The sequence below is a fragment of the Haliotis rufescens genome, unplaced genomic scaffold (assembly GCF_023055435.1).
Source record: "Haliotis rufescens isolate VD_foot unplaced genomic scaffold, xgHalRufe1.0.p SCAF_2, whole genome shotgun sequence".
Lineage (NCBI taxonomy): Eukaryota > Metazoa > Mollusca > Gastropoda > Lepetellida > Haliotidae > Haliotis > Haliotis rufescens.
In genome coordinates this window covers 46,458,041-46,482,818 of record NW_025963890.1, presented here as the reverse complement: position 1 = coordinate 46,482,818, position 24,778 = coordinate 46,458,041, and the positions used below count along the sequence as shown (strand labels likewise).

The 24,778-nt window shown below is 42.8% G+C and overlaps 1 protein-coding gene across 2 annotated transcripts in view; it reads right to left on the bottom strand.

Annotated features, from left to right (window-relative positions):
• Positions 1 to 24,005, bottom strand: part of LOC124142192 (degenerin deg-1-like) — a 30,010-nt gene extending 6,005 nt beyond the window's left edge. Inside the window, exons 1-9 of one of the 2 annotated variants that reach the window (XM_046510500.2) lie at positions 23,766 to 24,005; positions 12,045 to 12,458; positions 11,305 to 11,503; positions 7,441 to 7,627; positions 6,887 to 6,967; positions 5,998 to 6,089; positions 4,537 to 4,700; positions 1,893 to 1,982; positions 1,547 to 1,670 (exon numbers count right to left, since the gene is read on the bottom strand). In XM_046510500.2, coding sequence (XP_046366456.2) covers positions 1,547 to 1,670; positions 1,893 to 1,982; positions 4,537 to 4,700; positions 5,998 to 6,089; positions 6,887 to 6,967; positions 7,441 to 7,627; positions 11,305 to 11,503; positions 12,045 to 12,458; positions 23,766 to 23,828 — 1,414 coding nt within the window. In that variant the 5' untranslated portion in view covers positions 23,829 to 24,005. Of the gene's footprint in view, positions 1 to 1,546; positions 1,671 to 1,892; positions 1,983 to 4,536; positions 4,701 to 5,997; positions 6,090 to 6,886; positions 6,968 to 7,440; positions 7,628 to 11,304; positions 11,504 to 12,044; positions 12,459 to 13,426; positions 13,671 to 23,765 lie in introns of those variants that run through there. The other variant, XM_046510501.2, reaches the window with a different exon arrangement.
• Positions 24,006 to 24,778: the final 773 nt, after the last annotated feature.

Below are 24,778 nucleotides of genomic sequence, written 5' to 3'. Positions count from 1 at the left end.
AAGAGGGTAAGAATTTCTTGAAAGAATACAATCATGAGGAAATGTTGACAGACGATACGTCACACAGAAGTACTTCCTAGTGCACAGACCGCTCTGTCGGAGGACAATACACAATCCCGTTCACAGACCCCTCTGTCTGAGGACAATACACTACCACCTTCGCAGGCCCCTCTGTCTGAGGACAATACACTACCTCCTTCATAGGCCCCTCTGTCTGAGGACAATACACTACCACCTTCACAGGACCCTCTGTCTGAGGACAATACCCTACCACCTTCAAAGATCCCTCTGTCTGAGGACAATACACTACCGCCTTCACAGGCCCCTCTATCGGAGGACAATTCACTGCCTCCTTCACAGACCCCTCTGTCCGAGGACAATATACTACCTCCTTCACAGGCCCCTCTGTCTGAGGACAATACACTACCTCCTTCATAGGCCCCTCTGTCTGAGGACAATACACTACCACCTTCACAGGACCCTCTGTCTGAGGACAATACCCTACCACCTTCAAAGATCCCTCTGTCTGAGGACAATACACTACCGCCTTCACAGGCCCCTCTATCTGAGGACAATACACTACCACCTCCACAGGCCCCTCTGTCTGAGGACAATACACTACCTCCTTCACAGACCCCTCTGTCTGAGGACAATACACTACCACCTTCACAGGCCCCTCTATCTGAGGACAATACACTACTACCTTCACAGGCCCCTCTGTCTGAGGACAATACCCTACCACCTTCAAAGATCCCTCTGTCTGAGGACAATACACTACCACCTTCACAGGCCCCTCTACCTGAGGACAATACACTACCACCTTCAAAGGCCCCTCTATCTGAGGACAATACACTACCACCTCCACAGGCCCCTCTGTCTGAGGACAATACACTACCACCTTCACAGACCCCTCTGTCTGAGGACAATACACTACCTCCTTCACGGGCCCCTCTGTCTGAGGACAATACACTACCACCTTTACAGACCCCTCTGTCTGAGGACAATACACTACCTCCTTCACAAGCCCCTCTGTCTGAGGACAATACACTACCTCCTTCACGGGCCCCTCTGTCTGAGGACAATACGCTACCACTATCACGGGCCCCTCAGTCTGAGGACAATACACTACCACCTTCACAGGCCCCTCTATCTGAGGACAATACACTACCACCTTCAAAGGCCCCTCTGTCTTAAGGACAATACACTACCACCTTCACAGACCCCTCTGTCTGAGGACAATACACTACCACCTTCACAGGCCCCTCTATCTGAGGACAATACACTACCACCTTCAAAGGCCCCTCTGTCTGAGGACAAAACACTACCACCTTCACAGGCCCCTCTGTCTGAGGACAATACACTACCACCTTCACAGACCCCTTATAGTCTACCAATGAACAAGCGGTGTTCGTATTTGCGACCTTTGTCATCGTGCCAATGCATAAGTAGTCTCTCATGTTTGCAACTCATATTTCTCTCAGGTCCAGATTTGACATAGTTACAATAACCGCGGCATAAAACATACTTCAGTTCAGTTCAGTTTTACCTGTCTGAGTCTTACAGTCGCGAACATCTGAGATGCGGAATATCATGTTGATTTCTCCTTGACGACCGTCGTAGCATCCGCACGAGTCCACGATGAAGCGCACGAGACAGTAGTCCTGACACGCCTAAAACATGAGTAGAAATACAGGTGCGGGATGCAGCGATCGGCATTCTCAGGGGATGCAACAGCATTTGGTCACATGCATCTTTTCCAGGCTGGGTGCTTTTGATCAGATAACATAACGGTACTTTCACTAATTGCTGTGCCACACCAAGAATAGTTTATGACAAGCTTGGTCGTAGAAATATTTATGACGTTTTTAATGGGATTGGCCTGTTTGTCTCACCTGTCGTGTATATGTGATGTTGAACCTACTCCTGAACTCTGTGCCGTCGTCACATAAGCCGTAGGGTGTATGCAGGCGTTCGATGTTCACCTGTACACAGAAAGTATTGCTATGTTCATGACTTCTGGTGTATATTTGGAAATGAAACTGCCTGGCAGTTGTCCGATTTTGTCCGACAGCGGACTGAGCTATAAAGAAAAGGACAAAGACAAAAATATGCACAGAGTATAACAAATATATCTGTAGCATCTGGGCAAGAGGGCGCATGAAATTAACGTACCCAGCACTGAGGCGTGTTCACTGACGTGTATATGCAGGTGTGTTCACAGACGTGTATGTGGAGGCGTGTTCACTGACATGAATGTACAGGTGTGTCCACTGACGTGTATGTAGGTATGTCCACTGACGTGTATGTGGAGGTGTGTTCACTGACGTGTATGTGGAGGTGTGTTCACTGAGTTGTATGCGAAGTGTGTTCACTGAGGTGTATATGCAGGTGTGTTCACTTACGTGTATGTGGAGGCGTGTTCACTGACATGAATGTACAGGTGTGTCCACTGACGTGTATGTAGGTGTGTCCACTGACGTGTATGTGGAGGTGTGTTCACTGACATGAATGAACAGGTGTGTCCACTGACGTGTATGTAGGTGTGTCCACTGACGTGTATGTGGAGGTGTGTTCACTGACATGGATGTACAGGTGTGTTCACTGACGTGTATGTACAGGTGTGTTCACTGACGTGTATGTAGAGGTGTGTTCACTGACGTGTATGCGATGTGTGTTCACTGACGTGTATGTGGAGGTGTGTTCACTGACGTGGATGTGATGTGTGTCCACTGACGTGTATGTAGAGGTGTGTTCACTGACGTGGATGTGATGTGTGTTCACTGACGTGTATAGGCAGATGTGTGTTCACTGACGTGTATGTGGAGGTGTGTTCACTGACGTGGATGTTATGTGTGTTCACTGACGTGTATGTACAGATGTATTCACTGACGTGTATGTGGAGGCGTGTTCACTGACGTGGATGTGATGTGTGTTCACTGACGTGTATATGCAGATGTGTGTTCACTGACGTGTATGTGGAGGTGTGTTCACTGACGTGTATGTGGAGGTGTGTTCACTGACGTGTATGTGGAGGTGTGTTCACTGATGTGTATATGCAGATGTGTGTTCACTGACGTGTATGTAGAGGTGTGTTCACTGAGGTGTATGCGATGTGTGTTCACTGACGTGTATGTAGAGGTGTATTCACTGACGTGTATGTACAGGTGTGTTCACTGACGTGTATATGCAGTTGTGTTCACTGACGTGTATGTGGAGGTGTGTTCACTGATGTGTATGTACAGGTGTGTTCACTGATGTGTATGTAGAGGTGTGTTCACTGACGTGTATGCGATGTGTGTTCACTGACGTGTATGTACAGGTGTGTTCACTGACGTGTATGTAGAGGTGTGTTCACTGACGTGTATGTAGAGGTGTGTTCACTGACGTGTATGTAGAGGTGTGTTCACTGACGTGTATGTAGAGGTGTGTTCACTGACGTGTAAGTACAGGTGTGTTCACTGACGTGTATGTACAGGTGTGTTCACTGACGTGTATGAAGAGGTGTGTTCACTGACGTGTATGTACAGGTGTGTTCACTGACGTGTATGTGGAGGTGTGTTCACTGACGTGGATGTGATGTGTGTTCACTGACGTGTATGTACTGATGTGTTCACTGACGTGGATGTGATGTGTGTTCACTGACGTGTATGTGGAGGTGTGTTCACTGACGTGTATGTGGAGGTGTGTTCACTGACGTGGATGTGATGTGTGTTCACTGACGTGTATGTACAGATGTGTTCACTGACGTGTATGTGGAGGCGTGTTCACTGACGTGGATGTGATGTGTGTTCACTGACGTGTATATGCAGATGTGTGTTCACAGACGTGTATGTGCAGGCGTCTTCACTGATGTGAATGTTTTGTTTGCTTGTTGTTTAACGCCGCACTCAGCAATATTCCAGTTATATGACGGCGGTCTGTGAATAATCGAGTCTGGACCAAACAATCCAGTGATCGATATCATGAGCATCGATCAACACAATTGGGATACGATGACATGCATCAACCAAGTCAGCGAGCCTGACCACCCGATCCCGTCAGTCGCCTCTTACGACAAGGATAGTCGCCTTTTACGGCAAGCATGAGTTGCTGAAGACCAATTCTACCCCGGATCTTCACGGGTCACGCTGATTCCCTCTCGTTTGCTTCAGAGAGTACTGGTGGAGGCGATATGCGCCCGAAAGGTCGGACGCCGATACCTTTCCTAACCCGGATCTTCACGGGTGACGTCAGTGTAAAGACATGTTCACTGAAGTGTATGTGCAGGTCTGTTCACTGACGTCTATGTTCACGTGAGCTTCACTCATGGACTGAACAAAAACCAAACGTGAACATTTCTCGTTTATGTTGACGTAGAATACCTCGGATCAGCATGACGTGGCTTGTTGTATGGAGACTGATAACGACAGTCAGCGTTAGACACAGAGCCCCGCAGTGCTATCCTACCCTTGCCCGTGAAGCCAAACGCCGTTCAGACAATAATTTAAGTATTATTAAAGTACTTTCTGTTGAAGTATAGAGAGTGTTGTTGATTACCCTCTTGAGGCCGATGAACGTCTCCGTTCCCCCCGAGATTGCCACGCCATCCTGCTCCACGAGGGGCACGGTGCTTCTGTCGTGAACAACCAGGTGAGCACCATTGCCGTTGGTCCAGCCACGAAGATACTCATAGTTCTCCAGGAACAACACCATCTCGACGCCTAGGGGAGAAAAGTCAGTGTCACATCACCCGCACCGTCACCTTAATACTATTTGAAAGTAGTCTCACACTGCCATCTTTATACTATTGGATATGAGAGGGGTCTCACTCACTTACGCTGCCACCTTCATACTATAGGCATGATAGGGGTATCTCTCACTCACTCACTCACTCACTGCCATCTAAACAGTGTTACTAATATATATGAAATATGAAGTAAGACGAGTTCTATGGATGAACAACTTCTTTATTACAATTAGAGCGACGTTTCATCACTTGCTTGATAAAGGTGTTAGGATCTACACCGAAACGTCGCACTAATTGTAATAAAGAAGTTGTTCATCCATAGAACTCGTCTTACTTCATCACTCCAACTTCTAAATGCCACTCAAAGAAGTTATATGAAATATGTCTCACTCACTCACACAGCCATCTTAATACTAATATATATAAACAACATGTCTCACTCACTCACTCACACTGCCATCTTAATACTAATATACATGAAATATGTCTCACTCACTCACTCACTCACTTACTCACACAGCCATCTTAATACTAATATTCATGAAATATGTCTCACTCACTCACACTACCATCTTAATACTCATATACATGAAATATGTCTCACTCACACTGCCATATAAATACTAATATACACGAAATACATGTCTCACTCACTCACACAGCCATCTTAATATTATTACTAATATACATGAAATATGTCTCACTCACTCACTTACTTACACAGCCACCTTAATACTATTATGTCTCGCTCACTCACACTAGATATGTCTCACTCACTCACACTGCCATCTATACACTAATATACACGAAATACATGTTTCATGTCACTCATTCACATAACCATCTTAATAGTATTACTAATATACATAAGATATGTCTCACTCACTCACACTGCCATCTAAACACTAATATACACGAAATACATGTTTCATGTCACTCATTCACATAGCCATCTTAATAGTATTATAATATACATAAGATATGCCTCACTCACTCACACTGCCATCTAAATACTAATATACACGAAATACATGTTTCACTCACTCATTGAAATTGCCATCTTAATAGTATTACTAATTTACATGAGATATGTCTCACTCACTCACTCACTCACACTGTCATCTTAATAGTATTACTAATATAAATGAAAAAAGTCTCACTCACTCACTCACTCACTCACACTGCCCCCTTAATACAAATAGACGTGATTAAGTCTCACTCACTCACTCACACCGTAGTCTGTGCACGAGCCCGGACCTGTTGCTACTCACCGTCTACTGGTCCACTCTTCCGGCTGACAAAGTCCGGGTACTGCAGGGTAAAACAGTTTCCGTAGGTCATGGACGGGTGGACGATGTAGTTACTGAAATACACGTGTCTTTTGTCAGATAGAATAGGTGGCGCACTAATTCAAGACCCGCAGTCCTTCTCGCTGGAAGGAGAAGTCGGACAATGTTTCCACATCATTTATTTACGTTCACCCCCTCCTTCACACACACACACGTACGCACGCACGCACGCACGCACGCACGCACGCACGCACGCACGCACGCACACACACACACACACACAGAGTGACGAACACAGAGATACACACACAGTGACGCACACAGAGATACACACAGACACACTCAGACACACACAAAACCACACAGACATACAGACACACATACACATACAGATACACATACACACACAAACATACAGACACACACACGGACATACGCACACAGACACAGACAAACACACAGGCGCACACAAACAGACACACGCAGATACACTGACACACACAGACAGACAGACAGACAGACACAGAGAGAGACACACACAGACACACATAGACAAGCACACAGACACATACACACACAGAAACACAGAGACACACAGAGAGAACAGACAGACGCACACACAGACGCACACACAGACAGACAGACACACACACACACACACAGAAGCACACACACACACACACACACACACAGACAGAATAAATCTTGCGGACGGTCTCTTACTCGATTAACCGACATTTAAAAAGACGAAGTGCTCACATCAACGAAGGACATCACTTCCAGATGTGCAAATGCCCAATACTTACACTTGTGTGGAGATAAATAGTTGGGTGGGAAATTGCACCAAGACAATGTCAATGATCGAACTTACTTGCTTTTAATTGTCCTTCCAGAAAATGAACTTTTCACCATAAAATCCTTCAGCTGGTGGCCAATTTGGATACGTTTTCCTCTGTAGGGAATACATGGAAAAAAGCGTTCAGAAAAGGACACGTTTAGATCTGCGGGGAATAAATCATTCAGACAATGACACGTTTGCAACTGGGTTGGATAAATCGTTCAGACAGGGACACGTTTACATCTGAAGGAATGATGCGTTCAAACAAGACACGTTTTCCTTCTAAAGTGGATAAATCCTTCAGTGAAGGATACGTTTACATCTGAAGGGGATAAAAATATTGAGTAGTGTGCTGTGTTATGGGTATATGGTTATATATATATGGGTTATAACACGTGTGATAATGCACGGTTTAATACATGTACGTGGGCTTGGTGGTTGCATGGCGGTTGAATATCTGCTTTTTGTCTGTTTTGCCAAGTGCAATAGCTAATGTTCGGTTTAATACTTCAGTATTGAAGTCTATATGCCTTGAATGCTGGGGTGTAGTGAAACCCGGATGTTATGGTAATCGTTTGGTTCAGTACCTGGGTATCTTACTGTAAAGGTCTTCAAACTCATGCTCAATTCTTGATTCTGTCGTTCTTGGCGAAGCTCTTTCCCAATCGTCGTTGTAGTCGTCCCTAAGGCTGTCGGAGATGTTGAGGTAGGAGTTTGTGACGTTCACGGTAAAGTCGTCTAAATAACGTTTGCGTCTCCGTTTGCCGGTGCTACCTGTCAGGACATAGTGACACCCTCTAGTGACAGTATACAGATTACAAAAAAAAGTTGGTTTCTTTCTGTGAGATGAGGTTAAAAAGGGTTTAACGCCGAGTTCAAGCTATTTCACTTATGTAACTGACGTGTGTAATGTGTGTTTAACATGGTTACCCTAGCAGAATACTGTCTCCGAGTCGCCAAGACAACAGATAGCATCTATTAACGTCTTTGGATCGAACCACCGACCTACAGTTCTCCGGGCAGACGCTCTATACTTGTCGTAAGAGGCGACTAACGGAGTCGGGTGGTCAGGCTCTCTGGCTTGGGTGATGCATGTCATCGTATCCCAATTGCATGGATCAATGCTCATGATGTCAATCACTGGATTGTCTGGTGCAGACTCGATTATTTATTCATGTAGCTGGAATAATGCTGAGTGCGGCGTTAATCAGCACACAAACATACTGTGCACAGAGGCTGTCTGTTCCCTGTCTTTTCTCTGTACTACACCATTATCCCACTTCATACAGTATGGAAAATATACACACAAAAAGTTAAGCACACCCCTATTTCTGAACCATGACAAATGACAATGCCAAAAATCATCGCATGGGATGACTGACCACAGGAGCTTGGCGATACCAATGCCATCGGATAGAACAAACATTTGGCAACAAATAAAGAAGATATTGATAAGAGTTGTGATTGTAATACACAGGTACTGTTTTTGACCTTAGGCAATACCTAAAAAAGGTTTGAAGATGCAGGATTAAGTAAACCTTACTCGGAGTTACGTTTGATATTTTATATGAAAATGTTCCTTAAAGTCTCTCCTTGACATGACACGTGAAACAGATCAGTAGCGGGTATAACCGCCACGTGCCCGGATGACGCATTCCACCATACGTCTCATGCCTCCAGTCAGACGTTGGATCTGTTGATGGGTCAACAGCAACCACTCCTGATGCAATGCTGCTTCCAATTGGCGTAAATCTCGTAAAGCATAATTTCGTGCCTGTATGCGCCGCCCAAGAATATCCCAAACATGTTCAAGGGGGTTCAAATCTGGGCTTATTGCTGGCCAGGGTAGAGTCGTTATTGAATACAGTCGTTATTGCATTTAATCCACGACTGCATTCGAACGATGAAGCCTGGCGTTACCATCCATGTACTGAGGTCGGGTAGCAAGAGGGTGGCCTCAAAACGTCCCGGATGTACTGAGGCCCTGTTAAGTTGCCCCTTATGGTGACCAAATCCAACCTGCAATCATGGGAGATACACCCCCAAACCATTACCGAGCCCCCGCCGTATGCAACAGTCGGTTTAATGTTCCTGGGGCAATAGGCCGTGTTCCGGTGCCTCCAAACCCTTGTTCTTCCATCAGTGACTTGGAGCGGAAAGCAACTTTCGTCTGACCAATGGATCCGTCTCCAAATTCTCAGATTCCAGTTCTGTCGCGCAATACACCATGCTAAACGAGCAGCTTTGTGCTGATCTCTCAACAAGGAACGCTTTATGACTCGTCTAGCCCTCAGTCCTGCCGCATTCAGCCGGTGCCCGGCGGTTCTGGTGCTGAAACGACGATTGGGCAACCACAGCTTCAGACGAATACTTGTTAAAAAGGGTTCACGGCGCATGGGACGAAGAAGGCCCCTGTCTTCGCGATGTGTCGTCACAGGAGGTCTTCCGGATCCGGGACGGTCCTGTACATCACCGGTCTGAGCATGTTTCTCGACTAAACGGCTTACGTCGGTGTGATGATATCCCAAATTCCGACCAATGACATTACAAGACATTCCTGCGTTATGCATGCCGATTATTTACCATCTCATGGCGTTTGATAATCGCCTTCGTGCCATGGTCACACAATGTCATGGAATAACTGTTTAAAACCGAGCTTAAGAGAGCAAGTTTAATGTTTGGATATACTGCTTTTACAGATATTCGAGGGTAGCATGCTGCACGGGGTTGCCATGCATGGTACGTGAGCTTTCGTCTCGCATGACTGATTACGTCATCGTTCTTCCCGTAATTATATCTTTCATGACTGTTTCAGATACTGGTACCAAACAATAATGAAATATTTTAGGGTGTGCTTAACTTTTTTCTTTGTGTATACATCCCTTGATCTATGGGACATTTGTCACTAAACGTGGTGACCATATAGATTCTTACACCGCTATCTTAAAACTGAGTGAGTGACGCTTTTAACAGTATTCCGTGTCAGCTTAATGTGGGAGGAAAGCCCGAAGGGATGCAGGTCTCATGCAGACGTTTTCCAATTCGGTGAAACCCACGAGCACGGGGATGGTGCTGACAAACCTAGAAACATAATCGGGGCGAACCGGAATTCGAACCCACAATCATAGGTTTCTGGCGTGCCCAAGGGACGTAACTCTGCACAGCGAATCGCGGCGCCTAAGACGACTGGGCCACCCGTGCCCCTCTATCTTGAAAGGAGAATTTGGCAGAGAAACTTCACTTAATCTTCAGTAAAATCTCTTTTATCAAATAGCCAATTCCACTCCTGAACTAAAAGTAAAAGAGGCCAGAGAACCTGTTCATATTTAGATCCATTTATGAAGATGCAGAGTGACGAAAAACCAATCACTTGATTATATGACAAGAGAGGTGACTTCAACTTAACGTTAATTCCACCAGCTCCATCCTATGGCGTAATTCTTTTGAGGTACAATGTGTTTGTTTGTTTATTTGTTGTTTAACGCCGCACTCAGCAATATTCTAGCTATATGACGGCGGTCTGTAAATAATCGAGTCTGGACCAGAAAATCCAGTGATTAATATCATGAGCATCGATCCACGCAATTGAGATCGATGACATGCATCAACCAAGTCAGCGATCCTGACCACCCGATCCCGTTAGGCGCTTCTTACGACAAGCATAGTCGTCTTTTACGGCAAGCATGGGTTGCTAAAGACATATTCTATCCCGGAGCTTCACGGGTTTTAAAGTACAATCGAGTATACTCTTTCTATGAAGATGATAAAGGAGTCTTGCTCAAAAGATGTTTGATCAGTTATCACATGCGAGGCTTTCAAAGGTTTCATTCAAGACATGCGGAGAACGCTTCCAAATTTAACGCGTCAGCGACCTAAATTATGTCCGATGCAAATTCCTATTTCAACTTGTACCATATGTTCCCGTATCAGTTTAGGTGGACATTTGCCTGTGCATGTGTTTGTGAAGGGTGGCCAGGATACCCTAACCTTTTCGCAATAAATCTTGTGAGTGAGTGAGTTTGGTTTAACGCCGCTTTTAACTGTTTTCCAGTTATATCATGGTGTGTCAGCTTAATGTTGGAGGAATGCCCGAAGTGATGCAGGTCTCAGACCTTTACCACTTCGGTGAAACCCACGAGCACGGGTATGGTGCTGACAAACCAAGAAACATAATCGGGGCGAACCGAGATTCGAACCCACAATCATAGGTTTCTGGCGCGCCCAAGGGACGCATCTCTGCAGAGCGAATCGCGGCGCCTTAGACGACATGGCCACCCGTGCCCCCAAATATCTTGTGTCATGACTAATTGATAGTGATTTGTAAACACACGCTAATGATATAGTCGGTATCGTAAGATAATATTCTTATGAATAAGGGTTTTGTCGCTTTTATTTCTATTATCTATATCATATTTATCTTTTAATGGACAGTCTTCAAAATCTTTACTTACTTCCTGGAGGTGGGGAACTTTGGGGCCTTGACGCTTGGGTACTTCTGGTTCTTGACGCTTGGGTACTTCTGGTTCTTGACGCTTGGGTACTTCCGGGCCCTGACGCAAGGGTACTTCCGGTCCCTGGGGTACTGCCACTCTGGGCTTGTGTACTTCCGGGTTGTGTTGCAGCGGGGTTTCCATTACCTAAATCAGTTTCCTCGAAAAATGAAACACATATTATTAGTTATGGTGTCTTTAGTTGTCGTATACGGTGTCATATTAGGTTAGCAGAAAAACATTGGGCGAGGCGTCAGCGAAGGAATTTATTATGCCGAAAAGTTTACACTATTTGGTATCCTTGTCGCACATGTCATGTCAAAACCTAAAACTCAAAACTAAACACTTACAACCAAAGACGTTAAGGATCAAAGGGAGACTACTCTTCAAACCTAAGAGGCCAAACCTTGTTGATAATTTTAACTTTATATCATCTTTATTTAAGTCACGAACGTGATCCAAAAACACATTAACCTCCTCGCACATAAAAATTAATGACATTAAAGCACAAAACAGTGTCGAATAACAAATTTCTGTACCAGAACGGATTTTTACAGACGGTATACGGGCTCGTATTGGGTCGGTAGTTCTGCTCTCTGATTGGTCAATCTCACTTTGAGGCATAAAAATTGTTAATGAAGGAAAATTGTCAAAACAACATCAAAACAAAAAAGGGAAAAGTATTTGCGCTGGACACTCACGTTGAAGAATCTGATGAGGTTAGTGGTGTTGGTATTCTGCATAAGGGTTTGCATGAGGGGGCCAGACTCCGCCAGCTTAGAACCCCGTATAGGGTTGATGTTACACACGGTGACTGCTGGAAATCTCAAGCTGTCGAAACCAAGGACAATTTTTGTCTGCTTTGGGAACGCAAAGAACACACTGCAGAGGTAGTAGAGATGGAAGATCATAGCACCACATCCTCCCAGAACAATGAAGAGCCAGAATCCCTTCGCCCACAGCCTCCGGGAGTGATGGATATAGTTCACGCCCATCATCGATGTCATATCTGCAAACTCGGCCGATACAGACTTGGCCGTTTTTTTCGGCTCCTCTTCCGGCTCGGAATTCTCCGACTTTGACATCTTGTAGTGAGGATCGTACGACCCGGACAGCTGCAACACAGGGTCAATAGTGAGTGAGTGAGTTGGGTTTAACGCCGCTTTTAACAGTATCCCTGTTATATCGCGGCGTGTCAGCTTAATGTAGGAGGAAAGCCCGAAGTGATGCAGGTATCATGCAGACGTTTACCACTTCGGTGAAACCCACGAGCATGGGTATGGTGTTGACAAACCTAGAAAAATAATCAGGGCAAATCGGGATTCGAACCCACAATCATAGGTTTCTGGCGAAAAGGGACTGCCAAAGGGACGCAACTCTGGACAGCGAATCGCGGCGCCTATACGACTGGGCCCACCGTGCCCCCCAGGGTCAAGAGACAGTGGAACCCTGTCATTAAGACCTCTATAATCAACAATATATACATTAACAAAATACAACTATTTTCGGGAAGAATGATTTTGGATGATAAATAGAATCTCACTCTCGTGTCGTTTGACAAAAATATCAACACTCGTCCATAAAATTTAAAGACTCCTCGGCAGGCGACGACAGTTTCAAACATGGAGCGATTACTGTTGATATATTTGATATAAAAGACCCAAAACACTCGGATCAGATTGTTTATTGAATATCATCTTCCCGAGGTAAGGGAGTTAACTGACTGTAAAAGTCCCGTTTTCACTTGGAAATGTTTTGAAAATGTCACAGGAATCGATATATGCCACAGTATGTTAACGAATGATGGCATGTCGTAATTTGCTACAGTGTGGCGTGTTATGCCACATTATTTTAACGAATGATGGCATGTCGTAATTTGCTACAGTAATGCGGCGATATATGCCACAGTATGTTAACGAATGATGGCATGTCGTAATTTGCTACAGTAATGTTGCGTTATGCCACATTATGTTAACGAATGATGGCATGTCGTAATTTGCTGCTGTAATACAGCGTTATGTCACAATACTGATAACGGATGATGGCATGTCGTAACTGTAGCCATACAGATAGTGGTACTTACTGATGTGCTGAGGCGCCGAGCTACCTTCTGACCCCACGTGGCGCTCTCCATGAAGGATGAAACTGCGTTTGTGTTGCAGTTTCATACATCTTCCTTTTAAGCAGCACCTATATCACACAGGCTGGTCATGTGACCTATCAAATAACTGCGTGTGCAGTAAAAACGGGCACTCTGGGAAATCACCTGTGTCGCTTAACGCATTAGTCGGCTTTCAGGCGCTATTAAGTGACCTGAATGCCCAGGATGGACGTGTAGACTGAAACCGTCCATATGCATAATCTCATATTATTGGCAACGGTCCCAAACAAACTGGTGTTAAATATTTTATCCAGATTTGTGTTGATACTGTGTTTGTTAACTAACAATCAATATCCATCGGTCTCGCCATAACGGCGCTATGGCTGATCAAATACTGGTACAGTAAACCTCGGTTATAACGAACACGCTTATAACGAACTTACGGATATAACGAACTAACTTTTTAGTCCCGACTATTTGCTGTAGTTATGCTGTAAATATGCTTATAACGAGCTACGGTTATAACGAACTAAAAATAGTAGTCCCTTTGAGTTCGTTATAACCGTAGTTTACTGTACTTTGTTGATTACTGTATTAATTTGTTCTATTTACCAGTATTAGTGTCGCGAATTCTATATTGCAGTTTTAAAAGTAGATATCAATATTACTTTTTGATAATCGTTAAGTTACAAAGTTATTCATTTATTTAATCGGCACTTTTAAACATCGTCCTTGCAAACTCATATAAATGTGTATTTTTAAGTCAATTCAACTTTAAATTTTACGAGACCTTAAAACCGATCTCAGTTCACGTCCTTGGGGCTATGACTGTTTCACGATGATAATGTATATTTATAAATAGAGTCAGCGAAAAACATTCTGTTAGTGAATAATGATTCTTTCTTGCCCAGCACGAGTTCTGTCACATCACTGTGCGGTATCTGCGTACAGCTTGGTGTCCCGGAACATCGAAAACCGCGTGGTAGTCACTTAACTGCAGGCGTAGCGCACCCTTGTTTTCCCACAGTCAACTTTATGTAGTTTTAACCATTTAGCACGCGCTGATACATTACTGACAAACATCATTGATTTTGTCGGGATGTGATGAATGCTGTTTACAATGGTACAATGGTGCTATCATTCATTTACTTTCCTCGCAAGAGGGACTGGGAAATTGTCACACTTCGTGATGCCTTGTATTATTTAAAAAATAGAACACATTTATATGCTTAAGCATTTTAGCCAGATTAAAAATAGGTTATCGACAGTATCATGTCACGATCAACGTTTTCTGGTCTTAATAACATAACGTGTTTTGCAAGTTATATGTAGCAGCTGTTGTTGCCATAGCGACACGGACGCTTCACCTATATACAATAGTACAATGCGTGCACTTTCATTGTTTAAAGAGATTGAGTTGCATTAGTGATCGTTTGATAGCACTGTCAAGTTAATCGAGGGAACGAAATAATAATCAAGGCAACGAATGTTTTTCACTCAACCCTCCCAAACATGTGGTTCATGCAAATAATAGAGTATAAACAAATATATTCATGAAATCTCTCGGGTACCGTTATGTCATTTGATACAGTAGAACCAAACCGCTTAAAGTAAATAAGATGAAAGTTAGTTTTTCGGATTGCCTGAAAATCCTGCACTTATCGTTCTCGTTCCCAGACATGAACTGAACTTTTATTTACACTCAGGTCGCTAGAAAACACCTTTGCGAACATATAAGCATATTTATACAAATTCGCTACGGCGGCAATATATGTGTAATTCAATAAAAGGGAGAGTTACTTGATAGGTTAAAAAATGACATGATTATTTTTACAGAATTTGGACAGTTTTCTCAATGTTTCTAATCGTGAATTATTGAAAAGTAAATTATTTGATACTTATTGGGCTCGATGTAGAAGAATATGTGTAAAAATGTTTTCTTTCGTTTTCTAAAGATGGACATAGAAACAAATATTGGAATTCATCACCTACATATATGTCATAAAGTTTACAAAGTGGACTTTTTCTTTCGGTTAAAGCTATTTTCCTTCATCTCCCAGTTTCAATAGGTAGATTATGGTTACAAATTCTAAACTTAAGTAGGGGGCACGGGTGGCCCAGTCGTCTAAGGCGCCGCGATTCGCTGTGCAGAGTTGCGTCCCTTGGGCACGCCAGAACCCTATTATTATGGTTCTAGGTTTGTCAGCACCATACCCGGTCTCGTGGGTTTCACCGAAGTGGTAAACGTCTGAGACCTGCATCACTCGGGCTTTCCTCCCACATTAAGTTGACACGCCGTGATATGACTGGAATACTGTTTAAAGCGGCGTTAAACCCAACTCACTCACTCACTAAACTTAAGTTAAACTCGTTAAAGGTATGTTTAGGTAATATTCAAAATTTAGGCCATCAATCTTTATGATACTATACATTGTTCCTTTTGAAACCTTATCTCTTGCACTTGTCCAACACTGTAGTTTAATGTCATTTAATTGTTCTTTAAATTAAACTTTTTAAAATTTGTGAAAGGCAGATGTAGCTATGTCCAAGTTCGTCAAAAGTTCATTTGAATTATGTAATCCATTTAGGTTTACATTTGACAAATAGGTCTTCATTAAATAATAACTTGTATACAAGAGGGGATAATTTAGATGATTTTCGGCGATAATTTTGCCGAAAAACGTATCATTCTCATCTCAGTTCCCCATGTCCTATGAACATTGAAGTACTTTTTTCTTAATGATAAAATATATTTTAATTAGAAAGTACAATTAAGAAATTCATGAAGTTAACCTTGACTTGCCGAATGATGATTTTGACGACCAGTATATGCAGTAAATAATGACCGCCGGGCGAGGCGGTAACCTCTAAATGTATAAGCCCAGACTAATGCCTGTTTTGTATCTAGCTAGTTCAGTGTGGCTGCTCGTACGAGTCCGGACTAATGCTAATTTTAGAGTGCAAGCCAACTCATACACCATGCCGAAGTTTCATCCCAAATTAGACACGGTATACCGACCCCAAATCGACAAGACCTTGTTTTTATGCCCCTAACGCCCGTCACCAGGCAGGGTAATAACAAGTTCCATCTTTTAACGTCTTTTGGCATGACGCGGCGCGGCTCTCCCGGCATACGCGCTATCCACTGAGCCACGCAGCAGGCAATACATTATGGAAAGAGATGATAATAAACTTAGATAATGATGTATTTGTTCTATATTTTATAAGCAAAATACCCTTCAAAACTCTAAATTTGATATAATTTTATTTTGCATGTTTGTATCTCAGTAAAGACCTGTAGAAACGTACAGAAAGCTAGAGGAGGACGACAAAAGATATGACCCGCGAAGGTGCGAAACAACTGCATGATTATGACTAAATTGGACAGACATACAATCATAGCTAGATAATTTGGAATTTGTGGGCAATGTGTTTTAAATATGATGAAAAATGAGTTTCATTTCAGTCATTCAGGGCTCAGTCACACATTCAGGATTTTTTCTGCCGTCCTTGATAGGACTATTCCCGATTAAAATTTGTCAAAAGTCTGAGCAAGATGCTGGGATTCGTGGCTTGAAATTCACAAACAATCAGATATTGTTCAGGAAGCTGGCCGAATTCGTCCCGATTCTCCGGTTCTCAATCCGAATCTGATCCTATTTGTATCTTTCACATGGTGAAAAATGACCGAATCTGCCCCGACAGCGTCCCGATTCTCCCGAATGCGATCCGACAGAGATCAGACAGTGATCAGAGAGTGAACCGACAAGGATGGAAGATCTGGACGCAATCTGGACTCAATCGACAAGAAACGGCAATGAACAATTCATGCAGGTTCAACACGACAGCGCTCCGATCCACAGGACAGAGTCCAGACAACACAGGACATTGTTACGATTTTGATCCGATACAGCAGAATCTGTCACGACATATAGTCACGATTGTAATCCGACTCGACAAAATCGGCTGAGTTTCCCGCATGTTACGGGACGCGCCATACTGTCGGGAGTGCATGGTCGACCTCTCTGGACCTTTCCCGATCCGTAGGACTCTGTTACGAACGTACACGACTGCCTTCAGACAATGATAGGACATTCCATATCATTGAGGATAGTAATCCGACTTTTTCACTTTACGTGTCGTAGCGCTGTCTGATCTCAAACGGGAGCCATAATCGACACTGTGTGAACCTGGCCTAAATGTATAGAACTGCTTATAAATGTACATCCCACTCAACGAAAGGTTATATCGAAAATGACAACAACCGATAATTAAACTCTTGAATAAATACATCGAAAATGACAACAACTGATAATTCAACTCTTAAATAAATACATCGAAAATGACAACAACTGATAATTCAACTCTTGAATAAATACATCGAAAATGACAACAACTGATAATTCAACTCTTGAATAAATACATCGAAAATGACAACAACTGATAATTCAACTCTTGAATAAATACATCGAAAATGACAACAACTGATAATTCAACTCTTGAATAAATACATCGAAAATGACAACAACTGATAATTCTACTCTTGAATAAATACATCGAAAAATGACAACCATTGATAATTCAACTCTTGAATAAATACAACGAAAATGACAACAACTGATAATTCAACTCTTGAATAAATATATCGAAAATGACAACAACTGATAATTCAACTCTTAAATAAATACATCGAAAATGACAACAACTGATAATTCAACTCTTGAATAAATACATCGAAAATGACAACAACTGATAATTCAACTCTTGAATAAATACATCGAAAATGACAACAACCGATAATTCAACTCTTAAATAAATACATCGAAAATGACAACAACTGATAATTCAACTCTTGAATAAATACATCGAAAATGACAACAACTGATAATTCAACTCTTGAATAAATACATCGAAAATGACAACAACTGATAATTCAACTCTTGAATAAATATATCGAAAATGACAACAACTGATAATTCAACTCTTGAATAAATACATCGAAAATGACATCAACTGATAATTCAACTCTTGAATAAATACCAATTAAGAGTTTGAGTTGTTGATGATATTAACAACCACTCCCGAAAATTGATTTGCACTATGGGCCTGTGGTCTTTTAGTGTAGAATTTCTTTTATCTAACTGGATTGTTATTTGTATTGATATTGATTTAATAAAAGAGAAAGTATAAAAATTCGTTGACTCATTCAGTAAAGAGGGATTAAATCTGACATGACATGTCCTATTCTTCAAGTCGAAGTGTAGATACGAACTCAATGAACGCGATCCTTGGTAAGGGCAAGCTATATTTAATTTTTTCCCAAACTCTTCAAAACACGTGACGATCACATATACACGAGCTGTTCATGCATATCTATATCACGATGCAACCCTATTTCGAACGCTGAATATTATGTACGAGTATAATAATTTGCAATTCGAACCTTTATTTCAATGGTGAGATTTCGATTTTATTTAAACATTCCAGCTCAAATTCGGCCAAAAATATAATCGCCTGTGGTATTCGTCATATCATAGCCCTACCTGCCAGGTTATCCGATTATCCACGCTCGAGGTAACTTTAACTCCATCGAACAATAGAGCTGACAATGCAGTGTCGTTATATCCGCCAACATAGAGGTTGACTGGGTTAAATAACCAACAACTGGCTACGTGTCGCATCGGCTATAACAACATGTGACTCTGGTTTTAAGGACGTATGGGAACAACAATCTATAAGAAACATTGCCATGTCTTAATTAATAGGGGGCACGGGTGGCCCAGTCGTCTAAGGCGCCGCGATTCGCTGTGCAGAGTTGCGTCCCCTGGACACGCCAGAAACCTATGCTTGTGGGTTCGAATTCCGGTTCGCGCCGATTATGTTTCTAGGTTTGTCAGCACCATACCCGTGCTCGTGGGTTTCACCGAAGTCGTAAACGTCTGAGACCTGCATCACTTCGGGCTTTCCTCCCACATTAAGTTGACACGCCGTGATATGACTGGAATACTGTTAAAAGCGGCGTTAAACCCAACTCACTCACTCACTCTTAATTGATACTTCGTCTAGCAAGAAAGAGGGCACATAACACTATCATTAAGTTCAAACTTAGCCCAAAATTAATTACGGTTTAGAATCATATTTAAAAGAAATAACTATATTTAAGTATAGGACTACAGTTGCTAATTAGCTGATATGTAGTTCACACCAGTTTCGAATGGAGACTGGGAGTTACAGAAAAAAGCTAAAACATCAAAGGTTGTGTTTGATTTGTAACCAGGGTCAAGAAGAAGATGAATATTATTTTCTGATATCATTAGCTACTGTCACCACCTGTGGTGTAAATGTATACCACATAAATCTTACTCGTTATATATAAACATACCCAACATTTTACTGATTCATAGAGTCATATGTTTGTAACATGTCTAAATATCAAACGTTTTCTGGTTGATATGGGCGATATCAAAAGTGGGATTATGTGACATATTAAAAAATGTGATTGTGTTAAACGAACTATGTATCAAACATGCGACTATTGATATGCGCTGTATATCAAACACAGGACTATGTGATATGCGCTATATATCAAACATGGGATAAGGTGATATGAGCTATATCAAAAATAGAAATGTGTGATATGAGCTATGTATCAAACATAGGACTATGGGATATGATCTATATAATTATCAAACATGGGACTATGGGATATGAGCTTCATATCAAACATGGGACTATGGGATATGAGCTATATATCAAACATGGGACTATGGGATATGACCTATATATCAAACATGGGACTGTGGGATATGAGTTATAAATCAAACATGGGACTATGGGATATGACCTATATATCAAACATGGGACTATGGGATATGACCTATACATCAAACATGGGACTATGGGATATGACCTATACATCAAACATGGACTATGGGATATGATCTATATATCAAACATCGGACTATGGGATATGACCTATACATCAAACATGGGACTATGGGATATGACCTATACATCAAACATGGGACTATGGGATTTGACCTATATATCAAACAAGGGACTATGGTATATGAGCTACATATCAAACATAGGACTATGGGATATGATCATTAGATCAAACATGGGACTATGGGATATGATCTATATATCAAATATCGGACTATGGGATATGACCTATACATCAAACATGGGACTATGGGATATGACCTATACATCAAACATGGGACTATGGGATATGACCGATACATCAAACATGGGACTATGGGACATGACCTATATATCAAACATGGGACTATGGGATATGACCGATACATCAAACATTGACTATGGGATATGACCTATATATCAAACATGGGACTATGGGATATGACCTATATATCAAACATGGGACTATGGGATATGACCTATACATCAAACATGGGACTATGGGATATGACCTATATATCAAACAAGGGACTATGGTATATGAGCTACATACCAAACATAGGACTATGGGATATGATCATTAGATCAAACATGGGACTATGGGATATGACTTTTACATCAAACATCACTCTCTAATGGTCTACTGTGACGGCAAGCATGTCAAATTACACACTTATGTACACATGGGTACGAGTTCTATCGATTGTTGTTTTGAGTGTTCGGTGAGAGGCGCTTGTGGTGGGTCTCAAGTAATAGGTAGCCTCACTTAGACACGGTTCGGTTGTTCAGGCGTAGCAATCAAGGCAAAGTCGCAACTGAAAAGCCCGTCACAAAGAATTCGACCTTTGGTTTGCCTGAGAGTATATAGAATGTAGATGCGAGTGAGAAAGGGTTGTAGGTAGAGGGACAAAGAGGGTACTGAAAAGCATGAGGAAGGAATAACTTAAGCCAGTGGGTGTGGATAAGAGTGCAAGTGGACACAGATTAGGCGTGGGGCGGGGATGGAGTAGGTGAGGTGGATTATGTATCGACATGACACATATATTTGCTACAGCTACAAAACCAGAGTTTTTTATGTAAAACTATGCTTCAATGCAATTTTTGTGGTAGGCAATTTTTGTTGTTCAACAGTCTGAAGCATAATTACTTTTCAAGGATTTTTGGGGACAATTTATGTTTTTCCCCAAGAGTTAGACTAATTCCGTCCCGGGAGTCCCACAGAGATACAAGCATGGGATACTGAGGACATATTCGGTTTCAGTAACCATAGAGACAAGCATGGATTCCAGTGACGAATCTGACTCGTGATCCCAACACAAACAAGTATGAGGTTTTTGTGACCTTGTCCGTCCCCGGATCCTTTCAAAGAGACAAACTGGGGACTTGATCTGCCACGGGATCCCAACAGAGAGACAAACACGGGGTACTGAGGACCTGTTCTTCCCCGGGATCCCAAAAGAGAGACAAGCACGGGATACAGGGGACCTATTCTGCCACGGGATCCCAACACAGAGACAAACACGGGGTACTGAGGGCCTGTTCTTCCCTGGGATCCCAACACAGAGACAAACACGGGGTACTGAGGGCCTGTTCTTCCCTGGGATCCCAACACAGAGACAAACACGGGGTACTGAGGACCTGTTCTTCCCCGGGATCCCAAAAGAGAGACAAGCACGGGGTACTGGGGACCTATTCTGCCACGGGATCCCAACAGAGAGACAAACACGGGGTACTGGGGACCTGATCTGCCACGGGATCCCAACAGAGAGACAAACACGGGGTACAGGTGGACCTATTCTGCCACGGGATCCCAACAGAGAGACCAGCACGGGGTACTGGGGACCTGATCTTCCCAGGGATCCCATGAGAGAGACAAACACGGGGTACTGGGGACCTGATCTGCCACGGGATCCCAACAGAGAGACCAGCACGGGGTACTGGGGACCTGATCTGCTACGGGATCCCAACACAGAGACAAACAAGGGTTACTGGACACCTATTCTGCCCCGGGATCCAAACAGAAAGACAAACACGGGGCACTGGGGACCTATTCTGGCCCGAGATCCCAACAGAGGGACAGACACGGGGCACTGGGGACCTATTCTGGCCCGAGATCCCAACAGAAAGACAAATACAGGGTACAGGGGACCTATTCCTGGGGACCCCGATACTTTGTAAAATACTCCCGAATCTTTTTATGGTAAAAGTCCAGGCAGCTAGTTGTAAGAAAGAGTATCGTACATGAAAACGTTTAGCGGTACCCACGGTACGCCCGTATCTACGATCGGAACGTTTTAAGCACAGTACTTTTACTGGCAACCAGCTGCCAGGACGTTTACCAAAAGAACGAGAGATGCCATTTTTTGCCGTAAAAAATGAAGGTTGTTTTTTATAAATAAAAACCTCATAAGATGCCTGAATTGACAAAACAATTGTTTTATTTAGAACTTTTACGTAAGTTGGTGACAATACCAAAATATTCATAGGAAGTGAGGAATTCACACAATAAAATGCCAAATAAAATAAGTAACATAGTCAAAGCATATTTGCAAACAAACAGTTTATATATCCCGGTTACTATGCAGGATCTGTCAGGTCCGAGTTACTATACAACTATGTGCATCTAGCGTTGTAAACAAATGGCGCCGATTAAACTTGCCCGGATGATATCCCACAGTGCCACACCGAAAACACAACACATGGGAGAGTAAATAGGTTTCATTGGAAAGGTGTTCCGGAAATATACTGTAATTGTAGCGGTAGTGACTGTAAACGATGTTTATGGTAAAATACCGTCAACATAATACAGTGAAACATTTTTTTAACGGTAATGTTTTGTAGAGAGACAAATATGGTGATTGGGGACTTATTCCCCTCGGATTTCCCGAAAGGGGAGACAACCATAGAAAACTGGGACCCGTACCACAAAGCGATCTTAGCGCCATGATTGTCGTAAGTCTATGTTAAAGTATGGGAGAGACGATCGCCTGAGCGCTAATGGAAACTAAAAAAAGGAATAAGACCCGTGAAGATCCGGGTTAGAAATGGTTAGAAATTGTCGTAAGGGGCGACTAACAGGATCGGGTAGTCAAGCTCGCTGACTTGGTTGATGCATGTTATCGATCCCAATTGCGTGGATCGATGCTCATGATGTCAATCACTGGATTGTCTGGTCCAGACTCGATTATTTTACAAACCACCGTCATATAGCTGGAATATTGCTGAGTGCGGCGTTAAACAACAAACAAACAAACAAACAAAGTCATGATGTCAATCACTGGACTGTCTGGTCTAGACTCGATTATATACAGACCGCCGTCATATAGCTGGAACATCGCTGAATACGGCGTTAAACAAAAAAAAAAAAAAAAAAAAAAAATTGATTAAACACGGATACCTGTGATGTTGGTCTGTCATGGTAGTACACCCGGTCTCTGTAGGAGAAGCCGAAGTTATCCATATGTGAACGGAGTGAAGTGTGGTCTCGGTATGTAGGGTATGAATACCAACAGCACCACAGAACGGTAATCCCTAAATCGTGTCTACTCCCTTTTAAAACCCGTATGAAAGGCCAAGGCGATGCTGAAAGTATATCCCACGATACTGATCAGAATATGGCCATGTGACACTGACGTCAAGAAATGACACAGCTTCTATTCTTTATTCGGCATGAGTGTATGCGGCACTTAAACCTCCCATTTACTGAATCACCTCTCCTGGACAATCAGACCGTGACGGCGATTTCTGAATGTAAACAGAAAGCCGCAACATGCCGTCAGGGTGAATGTGTCTTTTGAAGTCAAATCGTGATTTCATTTTGATGACCAATAGTGAGTCATAGTGACGCACGTTGATGGCGGGCTCGACTTGTGTCCACCATTATAATATTCCCAGCTGGCCTTATAATGTGCTCTGCTTAAAGTGATGGATTTTAACACCACACCTTACCGTGTTACTGATCTTTGAGGTGATATACCTGGAGGTGTGTGCAATCACAAGTGGCTATCTATGATTTGATACCAGTGAAAGAAAAAAGCTATTGTGTTCGTTGGTTGGGAAGAATGTTAGGAAGCGCTAATACTACACGAAACTGCCGGGCTAAAGAAAATTCAGACCCATGTTTGAGTGAGTGAGTGAGTTGGGGTTAACGCAGCTTTTAACAGTATTCAAGTTGTATCACGGCGTGTCAGCTTAATGTGTGAGGAAAGCCCGAATTGATGCAGGTCTCGGACGTTTACCACTTCGGTGAAACCCACGAGCACGGGTATGGTGCTGACAAACCTAGAAAATTAATAGGGGAGAACCGGGATTCGAACCCACAATCATAGGTTTCTGGCGTGCCCAAGGGACGCAACTCTTCACAGCGAATCGCGGCGCCTTAGACGACTGGGCCACCCGTGCACCCCGACC